At 44.4% G+C, this 16,923-nt stretch overlaps 2 protein-coding genes across 2 annotated transcripts; one reads left to right on the top strand and one right to left on the bottom strand.

The window, feature by feature from the left end:
* Positions 1–2,404: 2,404 nt before the first annotated feature.
* Positions 2,405–5,099, bottom strand: ZC2HC1C (zinc finger, C2HC-type containing 1C). Its single transcript, XM_015420634.1, has 2 exons — positions 3,834–5,099; positions 2,405–2,716 (listed from the first exon to the last, which is right to left on the bottom strand). Exons 1-2 carry the CDS (start codon positions 5,097–5,099, stop codon positions 2,405–2,407), a joined length of 1,578 nt encoding a protein of 525 aa, XP_015276120.1.
* A 3,881-nt stretch (positions 5,100–8,980) lies between these two features.
* Positions 8,981–10,288, top strand: ACYP1 (acylphosphatase 1, erythrocyte (common) type). The gene is made up of 2 exons (XM_015420631.1): positions 8,981–9,255; positions 9,626–10,288. Exons 1-2 carry the CDS (start codon positions 9,004–9,006, stop codon positions 9,839–9,841), a joined length of 468 nt encoding a protein of 155 aa, XP_015276117.1. The 5' UTR covers positions 8,981–9,003; the 3' UTR covers positions 9,842–10,288.
* Positions 10,289–16,923: the final 6,635 nt, after the last annotated feature.

Below are 16,923 nucleotides of genomic sequence, written 5' to 3'. Positions count from 1 at the left end.
CATTGTCCAAATTACCATCTTTCATGAATAGCAAAGTGAGTTTGTTACTGGAAAAAGTACACATGCAAGCTGGGAAAAGTACACATGCAAGCTGAACCATTCTGCTTTTAACACACTTGTTCTCCTTACTTGTCAAACACTCTCCCTGGCTGGCTCACCCCAATGCCTACCTTCTCATGAACTACATCACTTTTCCTGAGGGTACAGTTACATATAAAGAGGTGGGAACTGAACTTCTCCAAGCCCCATGTAGTGGTTAAGAGTGACAGACTCTAATCTGGAGAACCAGGTTTGATTCCACACTCCCCAACATGAAGCCAGTTGGGTGACTTTGGGTCAGTCACAGTTCTCTCAGAACTAATTGTTGTAGATTTTCTGGGCTGTATGGCTGTGGTCTTGGCATTGTAGTACCTGACATTTTGCCAGCAGCTGTGACGGGCATCCTCAGGGATGCACAGAAAGATGGAGTACAGCCTGGAAAATCTACAACAACTAATGAACTCCGGCCATGAAAGCCTTCGACAACATCTCTCACAGAACACTCTCAGCCCAAAAAATAATGCCTAGCTCACCACCTAGTGGTGCATAATGCTAAAAGAGCTACAACTTTTGACTGCTAAACAATCTTAGGATCTCCTGACTATACTAAACACACTGCCATACGATTATTATTATTATTATTATTATTACTCCCATGATCAGTGTTCCCTCTAAGCTGAGTTAGTGTGAGCTAGCTCATAGTTTTTTTAGCCTCTGGCTCACGCATTTTTGTCTTAGCTCAGGAAGGATGGCTCCAGAGCAAACTGATTTATGCAGTAGCCAAATCACCTGCTCACAACTTTATTGCCAGTAGCTCACAAAGTAGAATTTGTGCTCACAAGATTACACAGCTTAGAGGGAACATTGCCCATGATCTCCTACAGCTATTTTCTCACAGACTGTCTTGAAGAAATGTTGATTTACTAGTATTTACAAGTGATTAAAAATGGCTTTAAAACCCAGATGTGAGAGGGTGGTATGCAGTGTTTCAAGTAGGTATTGCCCCTTCCCACTCCTGTTATGTTTTGACATTCAAGATAGATAAGAATGCTCTTTACTACAGTGTCCAGCCTAGGTAATTATAAGGCCTTCATTTCAGCTCTGTTCCTGGCAACGGTATTGCATATAAGAACAAAGAATGTTTCTCTTAAATATATTTCATAAAGAGCCTAAAATGACTACAAGGATTTAATGAAGTTTGGGGGAATCCTGGTCTTCTGAAAATTTTCAGTAGTATCTCTGACCCAGCACCGTGGCAAGAGCCAGACAAAATTTAAGTGCTTCCGTATACAATGCAAGGGATTCTTATGAAGAAATGCACAGAAGAAAGAATCGGGATCAGTCAGTGGTAGTAGTGATACCAACTGAGGCTTCCTTAAGAACATAAGAGAAGCCAATGTTGGATCAGGCCAATGGCCTATCCAGTCCAACAACACAGTGCCCAAAAATACCATGTGCCATCAGGAGGTCCACCAGTGGCTCAACCCAACTGCTCAGCAATTTCATGGAGTGCCCACAAGTTTTTGTATTGTGAGAAAGGGAGAAAAGTACTTTCTCAACCTGCACTATCCCATGCATAACCTTATAAACTTCGATCATGTCACCCCTCAGCCGTCGTTTCTCCAAGCTAAAGAGCCCCAAGCACTTTAACCTTTCTTCATAGGGAAAATGTTCCAACCCTTTTAACATTCTAGCTGCCCTTTTCTGCACTTTTTCCAATGCTGTAATATCCTTTTGATGTGTGGTGACCAGAACTGTACACAGTACTCCAAATGAGCTCGCACCATTGATTTATACAGGGGCATTATGATACTGGCTGATTTGTTTTCAATTCCCTTCCTAATAATCCCCAGCATAGCGTTGGCCTTTTTTATTGCAGTCGCACACTGTCTCGACATTTTCAGTGAGTTATCTACTACAACTCCAAGATCTCTCTCTTGGTCAGTCTCCGCCAGTTCAGACCCCACCAACATGTATTTATAGTTAAGATTTTTGGCTCCAATGTTAGGATTTTTTAATCCAATGTGTGTCACTTTGCACTTGGCCACACTGAACCCCATTTGCCACTTTGACGCCCACTCGCCCATCCTCAACAGATCCCTTTGGAGTGCCTCACAATCCTCCCTGGTTTTTAAACTATTTTAAGAAGTATTGATCATAATACACAACATGAGGGATTTAATAATCTACTCACAATTTGTGGGTAATAATCTACTCACAACTTTACACACCTGTATTTTTTGTTTGAAAAAAATGAAGCCACAGCCATTAGAATGCTCTCTGCTATTTGTCCTGTCAAACTGAGGGAAATGGCAGAGGGTGCCAATGTAACTACTCCTGTTGAAGTTTTCACTTGGGTCTGTTACTAGCAACGTCTCTTTTGCTGTGGTGGTGGTGGTGGTCTATTCTTAATGTTTTTGCACTTGGGAATGTGTCTCCCGGCTACCTTAGGGGCAAACTGACGTGTGCAGTACGGGCACAATTTGTAGTCTGGATTCTCCATGGGGGGTGCTGGAAGAAGGTCTGAGGCCTTCCCCCCTTTGGAGATTACTCGTTGCACCTCACGAGCCCTACGCAGTGTGTTGATGAAAGATTCATGCTTCTGTCTCCAGTTGCTTTGATTAGATTGCATACTGCTTTGCTTGGAGCCATCACTGCTTATGGTCGAAGTTCTTTTCTGTAGTGACAAAGGGGAGAAGGAAAGCCATTAGTGTAATCTTGTTGCTTCAAAATGTACAGTCTTTCCTGCCAGTGTTCTTGATGTAAACCCAAATCAGTTGTCCTATGTGTGAAAGTGGGACATTTCTGTTGCTGTAAATTCCCAGTCCTTCGAAGCAGTTAAACAAATGGAGCCCCAAGATGCATGTGTATGGCTGGTGGCCTCAGCAGGTATAGAGATAGGGCTTATACAGAAAAATGCATTTTAAAAGGCATGGGAGCTTCCTTACATTCCACTGCAGGCCTACACTTCCTCTCTAATCCAAAGCCACCGCTATTTTTAATATCTGAATATTATACCGTAGTTGGAGTGCAGATGAAATCACTTGAACTGGGAAGGATTAACAGAATTAACTTTGTGAAAGTGTACAGACTTTCTGAAAGAGCAAGCTTCCAACTCCACTAGAGTCTGCACTATAATCAAGTGTGAAAATTTTCTTCATCCCCATGATCCTTTGCTGTACCCTGCTAAACTCCTGACCTCAATGCTGTTTGTAGCATGGTTTTACAGATTAGTTGTGGGTGACTCAGCTTGATTAGTTATGGTTCTTTCTGTACTATGAAAGAAGCTATACAAACTATACTTATCTAAACAAAGTCTTGGTGTCAATCAAAACCTTACTGAGTCTCCAGTTACTTTTTCAAGTTCTTTACTCAACATAATTGATGTTTGACAGTCATTATACACAGAACTGCATTTAAGAGGGTAAGTGCAAATTAAAGGTACTTTTGGATTATCAGGGTGTATAAGGGAGGGAAGATAGCATGGTATAGCCTGATCTCGTCAGATCTCGGGAGCTAAGCAGGGATGGTACTTGGAAGGGAGACCATCAAGGAAGGCTGCAGAGGAAGGCATTGGCAAAACCACCTCTGCTTCTCTGCTTCCATATTCTTTAGGGATGATTCCAAAGAAAAGAGAATTGAGCTGCACCTTAGCTAGACAAGGTGGGAACTAGAGGGTGGTCCAAGAGCATTTGATGTAATTACATTTTTAAAGGGTGGATAGCTTGGCAGACCCATGGGAATCACTCTGCTTCACAGATCAGAAATAGTATATAAGTAGGTAAGTGTCTTACCTGAGAAGGATCCGAGCCCATCAAGAGATTATATGCCTCTAATTCAGTGCCCTTTGCTCTGGCTTTACTTGAATCAAATACTTTTCTCTTGGAGCCATGATTCTTGCTGCAGATACTTATGTGCTTCTCCAACCTGGAACAGTAAAGCTTCCGTCCACAAAAACTGCATTCACCCCAGTCTTCTACACTACTTGGTGCCTCCATGTATGGTAGTGGTGGTGCTCCTGCCATACAGTCAGGCTGTCCTAAAAGGAGTGCTGTTGGAGGCTGGTCATGCCTGGAAGCCACCTCTGGACAAAGAGCTGCATTTTCCTGGGCAACATTTTCTCGAATTTTACTGTTGCTAGCCATCAACCGTTGTTTTTTGAGCGTTTCCATATGGAGCTCTAAGGGAACTGGGGTCATCTCTGTGGAAGCTACAGGGATATTCGGAGCAGTTTTCCTGTGACCATCACTTGGCTGGGCTCTAGATCTGGAAAGGTGCCTCCAAGAGATGTCTGCTGCTTTCCTCTCAGGCATCCATAGTCCTCGCTCCTTTCTTGCTTTCACCTCTGCCTGCTGCCTCTCCCACTGGATCCTCCGGAGCTCCTCTTCTGTCCTCCTCAGCTTCTCCCTGAGTAGAGCCTCTTTCCTCTGGATCTCCTGCTCCAAATTCCTACCAGCAGCCTCCAGTTTTTGAATGTACCCTGACTCTGCCCTTCTTGGATGAGAACCTTCTCTCTTTGATTGCTCGATTGAAACAGGAAAAGGCACTCCAACATGCTGGGCCTTGACTGCATATGATCTTCCTTTTTTCTCTGAGCTAATGTTAGGAGAAGGTGTCTCTGTAGCTGGTGGGTTTGCAACTTGCCAAGAGCTAGGTGTGGAGCCATTCTCAGCTTTTTGATGAAAGACTGGCTTTAGTGGGTATGCCCTGTCTACACCTCTCCGCTTGGGTCTCCAGTGGGAGGATAGAGTGCTAGCTTGTTTCTTGAGGTACCAGTTGTGAGGACCAGCTGACCAGAAGCCGGCATTCTCCGAAATCAGCTGGCTACTTTCTGCAGGCTCAGAACAGGAAGCACTCCGGCCTTTTTGGATATAAACATCTTTTAGCTTCTTATCTTTGTTAGACAGGAGTTGTTGCTGGATATTAGCCCTCAGGTGTTCTAACCTTGGCTGTTCTCTAAGGGCCTCTGCATGACATTTCTCCTGGCTTGTCGCAGGAAGATTGGGATTGGAGATCATTGGATCCACATGGGAACACACAGCCAGCTGCAACTGAGCCATTCGGCATTTATAGCAAATCCTGGGGAAATACCACAAGCTAAGTATGCTGTGATTAGGGCTCTCATTCTAACATCTTGTTTCCCCCACTATATTAGGAAAATGAGATACAAAGATTCACCAGTCCTAGGGGGAATTTATAAAGGTGTAGAGAGGTTGCCCAGGACCTCCAAGAGTGATTCACAAAACACATCACTGGCATATTGGAAAGATATTGCACCAGTACAATAACCAGGATCCCAAGGTTTGCCCAAATGTTGCATAAGCACTCCCAGGCAAACTGGGAGTCTTTGTAAATCTGTCAACACTAAGAACTGAGGGAAGGTATAAGAAATGGGCTGGGAGTGAGATTTAGCACTGAATCAAAATTTATTAAAATATTTATATACTAATTTTCCCACCAAGCATAGTTGCTTGAGGCAACTTATACAAAACCAGTAGTTTCCCTTTTCTGCTACTTGACCTACAGGAGACAGGGATATACAAGTCCTTGTTGCCTCCTTTGATGGGCCTTCTTAGCTACTGTTTCAGAAGGTTCTTCCTGTTGGCTTCCCTGCCTCTGTTCAAGGGCCCAGAGGGCTGTCTTCCCTGGATTTCTCCCTAACTCTCTATGGCTGAGGATGACAGTCTGATCTCTAGCTCTGTAGTGCTTTGTTTACTCTATCCATATCCACTCATGTTATGACCCCAGGTAGGATCTCTATCCAGCTGGCTGCCCCTCCCTTCATGCACTCAAAATAACAGAAGTAGAGCCCTGCTGGATCACACTAGTAGTCCTTCTAGGCCAGCATCTTGGTTTTTTTCAGTGAAACACCAGATGCCCAGAAGAACCACAGCAGGGGCACAGAGGCCAAAGCCTCCATCTGTGCTGCCCAAAACAACAGGCATTCAGATGTATCCTGTCTTCAAGCTTGGAGATCATGTTCAGCCACCATGACGTACAGTCCTTGCATTTCTCTAATCCTCTTCTATGCTAGCAACCATAAACCCATCCTGCAGAAGCAAGTTCCATGAGCTAGTTCCTCCTTTCAAGACTTTTGCTACACCCCATGAATCCTTAAGCTGCCTTAAAATCTATACACACCAAGTAGAAAGTATCCTATTAGCTGTAAAAGCATTGTTACAATCATATGAAATAGGTCAGGTGCTGAACTTAATCTTTGGTACAGGCAGATGTATGGTGATCTTGTAAGAGGTTTAGTTATTGAACCTGTGCTATGGCCTGATTGTTATCTGTTGAAGGCACAGTTCGTGCAACTTCCCCCACTCTGGAAGGGCGGCAGTCCAATTAGAGTGGATGGCTCTGAGAGGCTGATGGATCCAGTTGGATTCCAAGATGCCTTGAAAAATTTGAGACCCAACAGCAGTTGCATAAATACCCTTATGACAAGCCTGGAATACTGGGTCGGATGAGGCAATCAACAGGATTGTTCTTCAATGCCCTCTTTTTCTCTCTGGGAGGAACCCAGCCCCCATAATATGCTGTGATGGTGGGTGTCTTAAAGATGGGATCATGGCTACACTGTTATTGGCAGAAGACATGCCAGATCTCACAGAGCTGATATGAAAGATTATGAGGTGGCCATGTGAGTGGTATTACTGCTGTCACTGCTCTGGCAGAATTGTGGCTAGCTCAGTTATTTAAGATGATTTTGCTGTTGATGACCCCTAGACTGGAGACCCAAAATAAGAGGGAGCTAGCAATTAGCTGTTATACTTTACATGATGTTTTTGCTGATGTCAGATACATCATCAGATACAATCCAACTTGGATAATAGTTTGGAACTATATAGGTAGTAGAGGTGTCCGGAGTCCCACTCCCATATGGCCCATTTTTGGAAGCTTTCTATTTGCTCTTTTTGATGGATGTTAACAGAGCCTTGTGGGTTATGAAGGTAACCACTAGCAGCCTCTATCCTTGTCCCTCCTGGTTAGTAAAAGTTTGCCAGGCTATACTGACTAGATGAAGGAGACTGCAATGAAAATCATTAACATCTCATTATCTAAGGGTGTTTCCTCAAGGGTGTTAAAGGAAGCAGTAATATATCTTCTGTTAAAGAATCATTTGATCAGAAAATTCAGCCTGATAATAGGCTAGTTTTGAACTTGCCTTTTTGGGGTAGGTTTATAGAGACTGGTAGTGGAGCAACTCCAGGATTCCGGTCTTTCTTCAGGAGTAATTAGGGAATGGAGACTGCTTTAGTTACTCCGGTGGGTGATCTCTGTTTACAAGATGAGGAAAATATATTAGTGGAATAGAGCTGCAGTCGTTTAATTCTATCTGGCCATAATCTAAATGTTGTAGTAAAAGATTTCAAATCAGCATTCTGGGAGTTATCCTGCAGAATGCTACAGGGCTCTGTGCTATCTCCATATTGTTTAATATGTGTATGAGATCATCCCTGTTTTTATAGCTGGGCATCATCGGTGACCACCTCACAACTAGCTGTACATACCTAAGTCTCTGGGACACTGCCTGTCTGCTGTGGTCAAGTAGCTACCTGGGGACAGGCTGAAGTTTAATTTAGACAAGAGAATGGTAATTCTGGTTGGCTAAACTGAAGCTTTGGAGAGGTTGTGCTGCCTGCCCTTGACAGGGTATGTTTGTTACTGTCAGACTCAGCTGAAAGCTTGGCAGTGACTTTAGACACAGTTGTGGTATAAGCACTTATTGCTAACCTCTCTACCAGTTAAATGTAATACTCACCTTGTCCATTCTCATATCACAAAACTGTAAAATATACAGTACCTATACATAATTTTGTTTTGAAAACTACTGATCCCAAATGAAGTTTAAAAAATGGCATAAAGCTGATACTTTTTTTTTTTAATGCAGCATCTTGAAGACAATTGCAGCAGATGTTTAGGCTACAGAAGAAGGCACACTACATTTTATTTTCAAGAGTAACATTTGAATTAATGTCTCTAAGACTCCTAACTCTCTGTGAATTCTGTTGCTAATAAATTTGCTTCATTTATAACCTGCCTTTCTCCCAAGTGGGAATCTCCCCTATTTTATCCATACAATAACCTTGTGAAGTAGTGGGTGACTGGTCCAAGGTCACCCAGCAAGCTTCCATGGCAGCGTGGAAATTTTAACATGGGCCTCTAACCACAGCCCCCCAAACTGGCAGGGAAGGCCAGGGCTTTATTAGATATAAAATCAAAATATTTCACAAAATAATGCTCACCGCAGGTACTTGCCCGTTCAATTCTATACAGTGACCTTCCGCCCAGAAACTGAATGATGTGATGGAGGCTCGGTGGCTATAACAACTTGTTTCGCCACGCTGCTCCAAACATGCCTTCCGACCCGCACGCGCTGCCCCCGCTCCGCCCGCCTATTCTTATCCGAGTCTCGAGCCCGAGGGGTGACTGTTTACTACAGTTGCCTAGCAACAAGCATGCGGGCACGGCTTCCGGTTCCGCGACACTATTTCCCCGGCTTTCGCTTTTTCCTGAATGTTATTATTCAGTCTCCATGACACGGAATAATTCGCCGTTCTCGCCCGCGTTTTACCCAAGAAAAGGGCCCCCAAATTCCTTAACTCTATTATCACCAGAGACGCTGGGGCCTCTCTAGCCTCTGGAGAAGAGCGCAGCTCTATGATGATGGGAGCTAAATGCTGAGCCGTTAGCGGCGGTTGGGCTCGTTCCGCACACTGGCCCCTGGCTGGCTGGGGAAAGAATCGCGGCTTTCTGCTGTTGGATAAAACCTGGAGCAGCCACTCAATAGGCACGTCTCAGGGCTCTCGCCCTTTATTCTGTCCACGGGGCTGCAACTATGGGCGGGGTCTAAAGGACTGTCCCATCTACACTCACCCCACCCCACCCCGAACCTTTGCCCTTCGACCTTTCCCACCTTCTCCATGCCTGGCCTTGTAGGGGGCGGCAGTCCAGAGCCTCATGAAGCCCAGGGGCTACTCAGCCTGCGTCCTTACGCCGCAATCGGTGGAGGGTGGTGGTCGCAGGGACTTCATGTTCCTGCATTGGAAAGGGTGGAAATGGAGTTGGTCTCTGCATGCCTTCGTCTGTCTAGCGGTGTTTCTGCTCTTGATCCAGGTGGTACCTGCTATGGCTGAGGGAGACGGTCTCGTTTCAGTGGATTATGAAGTGTTTGGGAAAGTCCAAAACGTGTTTTTCCGCAAATACACACAGGTATGTGTGGTGTGTGCTCTGCCCTTAGTGTCTCCCCGGCAGCCTTTCTCGCTTGGCATCAATGCTGCTCAGTAGTGAGAATCTAACCTTCAGAGCTCTGGAGGCTTTGTATTATATATTTATTTAAAATATTTGTAGATTATCTTCCCACAAATAGCATTTGAGATGGTGCACAGTTACTACAAACATAAAATACAACATAAATTTTTAAAGCACCAGTAAAAACAAAATGGTAGGTACAGCTTATTCATCTTGTGTGTTGGTTGCTGTCAAACAGAACTTGTAGGATCCTGCCAGTTCTGACTAAACTGACTATTCTACCAGTTTTGACTATTGTGTGTTGTATGCACCTTGTTTTTCTTTTGTTCAGGCTCAAGGAAAAAAGTTAGGTGTGGTTGGCTGGGTCCAGAATACAGACTATGGCACTGTGCAAGGACAGATCCAAGGCCCTGCTCTCAAAGTGCGGCAGCTTCAAGAATGGCTTCGGAAGACAGGAAGTCCCAAGTCCTGCATTGAAAAAGCAGATTTCCGCAATGAAAAGAAAATAACCCACTTAGAACATAGTGACTTTTGCATTGTGAAATAATAAGAGAAGAATATTAAGTATAGGAGAAAAGATGGAACCCCATTCTACAAAAAACCCCGTGTCCTTTCATTTTCTCTTGCTATTAACTGTCACATTCAGAGATTCCTTTAGTTTAGGTGCTATATATTTTCATTACATTGTTATTGACTGTGCTGATATAAAGGCAAATCTGCTGACCTAATGATGTAATATGTATATTAGTTATTAATAAATACATTGCTTAAATATACATGGCCCCAACATATGTTCAAAAATGAATTTGAGACACTGGGAGTGAGTCACCTGGGAGGGCATAAAAGGATTGGGATTTGTTCCCAAGCCATCTACATTATGGTGTTTTTGTTGCATACTATTGTTTGTGTATCCATGTTTATATATTATTTTGTTTTTAGTTTTGTTAGCTGCTTCAGGTTCTATGTGAGTGAATAGTATGACATATAAATAAATGGAGGAAAAAAGAAAAATGGCCTATTCTTTACAATGAATTCTTTCTCTGATCTGTTTATAAAAACCAATCCTCAACATTTTGTCATGCTCATAATGATCAAGAAACATAATAATAGTTTATGCAGGTAAAGGGATAATGCTATGAAAGGGATGGGCTTAATTGCGGGTTCATGGGACAGATGGTAGGTTTAATCCTCATTGCAGTAGTGTCCCTGAATGCACACTTTTACGTTCTCTTGTATGAATATTTAACATTCACTTCTAGGGTGAAAATAAAGCTCTACACATGAGAATATCCTACTGCTTTTGGACACTGCATGCTGCTGTGCCTATGTAATATATACATATATGAAAGAACATAAGAGAAGCCATGTTGGGTCTCACCAATGGCCCATCCAGTCCAACACTCTGGCACACAGTGGCAAACCCCCCCCCCCGCACCAGGTGCCATCAGAAGGTCCAACAGATGGGCCAGAACTCCAGAAGCCCTCCCACTGTTGCTTCCCAAGCACCAAGAATACAGAGCATCATTGCCCCAGGCATAGTGTTCCATCTGTACCTTGTGGCTAATAGCCATTGATGGACCTCTGCTCCATATGTTTATCTTGAAGCTGTTTATGCTTGTAGCTGCCACCAGTTCCAATGCTATAATGTTTTTTTTGTTGTGTGGTGACCAGAACTGTACACAGTATTCCAAATGAAGCTGCACCACTGATTTATACAGGGGCATTATGATACTGGCTGATTTGTTTTCAGTTCCGTTCCTAATAATCCCCAAAAAGCAGTTGCCTTTTTTTTAATTGCTGTCACACAGAGGGCTTTCTGCCGGCATAAACTGAACCGGTTGGACTTACCTTTAAAGTTTAAAGCCCAAACTGGCCTCCCTTAAGTCCCGGACTCCTCCGGGTAGGTAAAGTAGGACTTCTTTTTTCTTTTTTTTTAAACAAACGCTCAGGGCGAAGCTTTGCCTGAGCGCATATCGCTTAGAGTTTTAAAAAATGGTGGGGGGAAAACAGAAGCCTCAGGCTTCCGACGGAAATGGCTAGGCACCGGTGGAGAGCGATCAGACGCCGGTGTACATCGGAAGCCACCGTTGCACTCAGGATACCACCACTTGGGACCTAGTGGCAGAGTGCAAAGTGTAAAGGGCTTTACACCGGTTAGGGACAGGAGGCAGATGTGCCCCGTCTGAACGCCGGTGAGTACAACGGTTGGAACCGGCACCCTAACCGGTGTAAAGCCCCTGTCTGAACGCACCCACTGAGTCAAGATTTTCAGTGAGTTATCTGCCATGACTCCAAGATCTCCCTCCTGGTCAGTCTTTACCAGTTTGGACCCTATCAGCATGTATCTAAAGTTAGGATTTTTGGCTCCAATGTGCATTACTTTGCATTTGCCCATGTTGAACTTCATTTACCACATTGACACCCACTTGCACAGCCTCAACAGATCCCTCTAGAGCACCTCACAATCCTCCCTTGGTTCTCACCACCCTGAGCAGCTTAAGTGTCATCCACAAACTTAGTCTCTTCACCACTTCCTCCAAATAATTAATGAACAAGTTAAAAAGCACTGGACCCAGTACCACCCACTGCTTACCACCCTTCACTGTGAAAACTGCCCATTTAGACTCACTGTTTCCTGTTCATTAACCAGTTTTTAATCTACAAGAGGACTTGTTTTCTTATCTCATTATTACTGAGTTTACTTACAAGCCTTTGATGAGGAACTTTATCAAAAGCTTTCTGGAAGTCTAGGTATCTATTGGGTCACCCTTGTCCACATGTTTCTACACCCCCTCAAAGAACTCTTAACAGGTTAGAGAGACAAGATCTTCCTTTACAGAATCCATGCTGATTCTTCCTCAATGGCTTTTGTTCATCAAAGTACCTACTAATTCTGTCTTTAATAACAGATTCCACCACCTTACCCAGTATCGATGTTAGTCTGACCAGCCTGTAATTTCCTGGATCTTCTCTGGAACCTTTTTTAAAGATGTGGGTTACATTAGCTACCTTCCAGTTCTCAGAAATGGGAGGCAGATTTTAATAACTGCATATTTTTGTCAGGAGATCCACAAGTTCACACTTGAGTTCTTTCAGAACTCTTGGATGTGTGCCATCTGGGCCTGGTGATTTGTCGTCTTTAATTTGTCCATCAGTCATAGGACCTCCTCTCTCGTCACCTCAATCTGACAGGTCTTTAAACACCCTTCCCGGAATCAGCGGTTCTGGAGTGGGGAGGCACCTCCCATCTTTGAGAGTGAAGACAGGCAAAAAATGCATTCAGCTTCTCAGCCATTTCACTATCATCCTTTTATAATCCTATCCCCCCTGGTCATCCAAGGATCCCACTGTCTCCCTGGCTGGTCCTCCCTACACCATTGTCTAAACTATGCATTGAGGCTCCTAATTTGTGCCTATCTAGCTGCCCCAGCATGTGGAACATGCAGCCCTTCTGAGAAGGCTGCCTTGGAGGTCCTGGCCTTGAGTCTCCTGCCTAGAAGCCTATATTTTCTTCCAGGACCACACAACTACATTTCCCCATATCATTGGTGCCAACATTTACCATGACCCCTGGCTCCTCCCCAGCACTGTCTACCAGCCTATCTAGACCACACGTAATGTCCACTACCTTCACACCAGGCAAGCAAGTCACCATGCGATCAGTATGTGAGTTCGCCACCCATCTATTTACATGCCTAAGGATTGAATCACCATCTGCTAAGAGCCTCTCTCCTTCCCTGCCCAGGGATGGTTCCTTGGTGTGAAAGGATACCTGTTCACCAACTGTAGAAAGGGTCTCTTCTAAGGGAATATTCCCCCTTTCATCAGCACACTGCCGTTTCCCTTTGACCCTCATGTTTCCCAACAGCAGCGGAGCTGCCATTCTCAGAGTAGAACACATCTAACAAGACCCTGAGAGTCTTATCCATGTGCCTGATTATTTTTGCTTCTCCAGTTCAGCCACCTTGGCCTGGAGGGTGCGAACTCATTCCCTGAGAACCAGGAGCTCCCTGCACTGAGCACATACCCATGACTTCCATCCAGTTGGCAGATGGTCAAAGATGTTACACTCAGTGTAATACACTGGATAGCCCCCAACCTCCTGCTGGCATTCTACTGCTGTGATTAGGTTTTTTTTAAATCCTTTTTATAAATTCCCTATTTATATGGATTTGTTTGTGGAAAGTCTGCTTACCCTATTATTAGGGACATGGAGAGATTAGTGCCCTGCCTTCCTCACCTTGCTGCTGAGCTCACACATCTGCTTAACTTGCCTGTTTATTCCCTCATTCTGGACACTTTGTCACTGGATCTGAGAGATATGCTGTCTTAGATAGGTTATTATGTTTGCCACAAGGGGTAAGTGAGATCTTTTCACAATTTTAACAATTATAAATAAGGTGGAATGAAATTATACTGATGTATTAATATTTTTATTTATTTCAGTTCTGATGGGACCCTAGACAATCCTGCTATCTTAAGAGCTTTTGTGCTCACAAAGAAAAATTATTGCACCTTATGTCCTTTATATATACATCACGGTCCTTGAAAAAGATTCATTTGAAACGGGTAAATTACTAGTTTGGTGGGACTAGTGATAGTGATACTGACAAGGTGCTGTCTGAATGTAAACCTTGCACTCGATGTATTGTTTGGTGAAACATATTTTTCTCTATGTATTGTTTGGGTGAAATATATTTTTGATAATATTTGATACCAATATTTAGACAACAGTATTGAAAAATATAAAAAGAAAAAGAATAAAGCATAAAATTGTTCTACCATAGACATATATTTATTGTACACAGTGATACATATTTTTGTATGTCTTCCTAACACTGTGACCCTCAGTTTTTGTATTAACCTCCAGGTAGTGGCTGGAGATCTTCCGCTATTACAACTGATCTCCAGGTGACAGAGATCAATTTACCTGGAGAAAATGGCTGCTCTGGAAGTTGGAGTCTATGGCATTATGCCCCCAACCCTGCCCTCCTGAGGCTGCAAACTGGAGTAACCAGTGCAATTCTGCTAACTGCTTTCCCTTATGTTCTATCTTTAGAAGACTTGAACTCATTATGAATTATGCTCAGCTGAAACACACAAGGACACCATCGAATGTCCACTTTATCCTCTACTTAATGATTTGTAAATACATTGGGCGCATGACGTTCATCAGCAAGGCCACATTACATGGTTAGGGCTCACTGACTGAACTGAGTATAAAAAGGCCCATGCCGCAGATTAAAAAAAAATATTACAACTCACAAATAATAAACTTCAATGGAAAAGATTCCGCAACTTCCGTAAACAACATATTTCATTGCTTAAAGTTAAAGGAACCCTGCTGTTCTACCCCAATTTGCGCATTCCACTTAAGAGCAGCTAATAGAGTTGCCAGGTCTGGGTTGGGAAATACCTGGAGACTTTGGGGGTGGATCCGGGAGAGGGCGGGGTTTGGGAAGGGGAGGGGCTTCAGCATGGTACAGTGCCATAGAGTCCACCCTTCAAAGCAGCCCTTTTCTCCAGGGGAGCTGATCTCTGTCAGCTGGAGATCAGTTGTAAAAGCAGGAGATCCCCAGGCCCACCTGGAGGCTGGCAACCCTAGCAGCTGAGTATCAGTCTCTTATCCTTGACTGGCAACACACCACCGTCGTGTCGTTGCTTGCAGCAGCATACCGACATCATGTAAAATCCCTCAGAAGGTACAACGAGGACTTCGAAATTAGACAGTTCCCATAGTGCATTGCAAGTACATCTAAGCGCAGGCTGGGAATTGAAGTCCATAGTTGCATCTACGCTCATTGCGCAGGCCTTCGTTCCCTTCACTACAGTCCGGTGATTTACACCGTTAATAGCGGCAAGCGCGTGCGTGCCTGTAGGAAAGAGCGGTCGGGTTTGTTACGGTTGGTGGGACAAGGGACCCTTTTTTGCTTGAGGAAAGCGGAGCGCAAAAGGGAAACGAGAGTTGCTGTGACTGCGCCTGGGATGAAAGGAAGGAGGAGACAGAGACCGTAACTGCTTCCGCTGTGGCAGTGGCACGGGGTGAGCGGCTGATGGTTAACTTCGTAGCCGGGGCAAGGTGAACGTCAGTTGCTACTTCGAAGCCAAACAGACTTCCCCGGGACCGAGCTGTGGCACCAACGGATGAGCACTGCCCATTTTTTCCTTTAGAATGGCTCCCCATCCTAACAAAGAGAAGATGCTAATTATACATTTTTTTGGAACCAGTCTAAATACTTGGAGGTACTAAATAGTTCCTTTCTTCATTTATGTACTGTCCTCCCTCAAAGGAGCCCGGGGCCATAAGGGAACTCAAGTGGGGGACAAATTGTTTACCCCATTCTCACACCAACCTCTGAGGTCATTTGCCTGAGAGACACTGGCCAAGGATCACCTAGTAAGTTTTAGAGTTGAACGGGGATTTGAGCCTGTAGCTGTACCCCATTCCACACTGGCATATCTCCTGCTCTTCCTATTTTCTGGTCCCTGACCCAGTCACTTGTGCCTTGTTATTTATTTGTTTATTTATGGGTATTGAGAGTTGTCAATGTGATGGTTCTTCAGGGTTTCAAGTGGGGAATGGATGCATCTTATCTCTAGTGTTCCTGTGCATAAATATGTGCACACGTACATGAATATAAGGAGCTGCGGTGGCTCAGGGGGTTAAGACGCTGAACTGCAGGCTGTGAAAGGTCAGTAGTTCAGCAGTTCGAGACCTGGGTGCCGCATGACAGAGTGAGCTCCCATCTCTAGTTCCAGCTCCTGCCAACCTAGCAGTTTGAAAGCAAGAAATTGCAAGTAGATAAATAGGTACCACTTCGGTGGGAAGGCAACAGCGTTCCGTGCGCCTTGGTGTTTAGTCATGCCGGCCACATGACCACGGAAATGTCTTGGGACAGCGCTGGCTCTTCGGCTTTGAAACGGAGATGAGCACCGCAACCCTAGAGTCAGATTCGACTGGCTTTCGAGCAAGGGAGCCTTTACCTTTTTACATGAATATATGCAACATATAGCCTGCCACTTCACACACTGCAACTAATGAGGTATATTTTAAATGGTTAATAACATATGGTAAGACAGTTTGCAAGACCTGAGCAAGGCTGTTTTGGAGGTCATTAATTTATAGTGTTGACATACATAGGAAGCGACTTGAAGGCACTTAACATATATACACACAAGACAGTTACTTTTTCAAAGATAACTTTAACCAAAGGAACTACCGACCTCCTTAATTAAATCAATGGATGATATGCTGTGGCAAAGTGAAGGAATACAGCAGACAGGATGTGAAGTAGAGCGTTCAGCTATATGTGGGCCCCAGTCACACGGCAAAGTTGCCGCGGGAGAGGCACGGATGGTGGGCGGATTATCCAGGCGCAATCACACCCCAACATCTGGGAAGTAGAGCGCACCTGTGGCTTACCGCCGACAATGTGAGTTAAAAAACTAGTACCTCCAGGGTACTAGTAAACGTTTGCCACGGGCTGCCTCCAGACGCCCGTGGTGTGATTGCAACGGCGCGTGGCATTCCCCTCCGGTTCCTCGTTTACCCGCCGGCGCATCTGATCGTGTAATCACGGATCAAACTGCGCCGGGGCCATTAGCCACGCCTCCCCCCCCCCATGATAT

The sequence above is a fragment of the Gekko japonicus genome, unplaced genomic scaffold (genome assembly GCF_001447785.1).
Source record: "Gekko japonicus isolate JY-2015 unplaced genomic scaffold, Gekko_japonicus_V1.1 scaffold1050, whole genome shotgun sequence".
Lineage (NCBI taxonomy): Eukaryota > Metazoa > Chordata > Lepidosauria > Squamata > Gekkonidae > Gekko > Gekko japonicus.
This window is presented reverse-complemented; position numbering and strand designations above follow the sequence as displayed.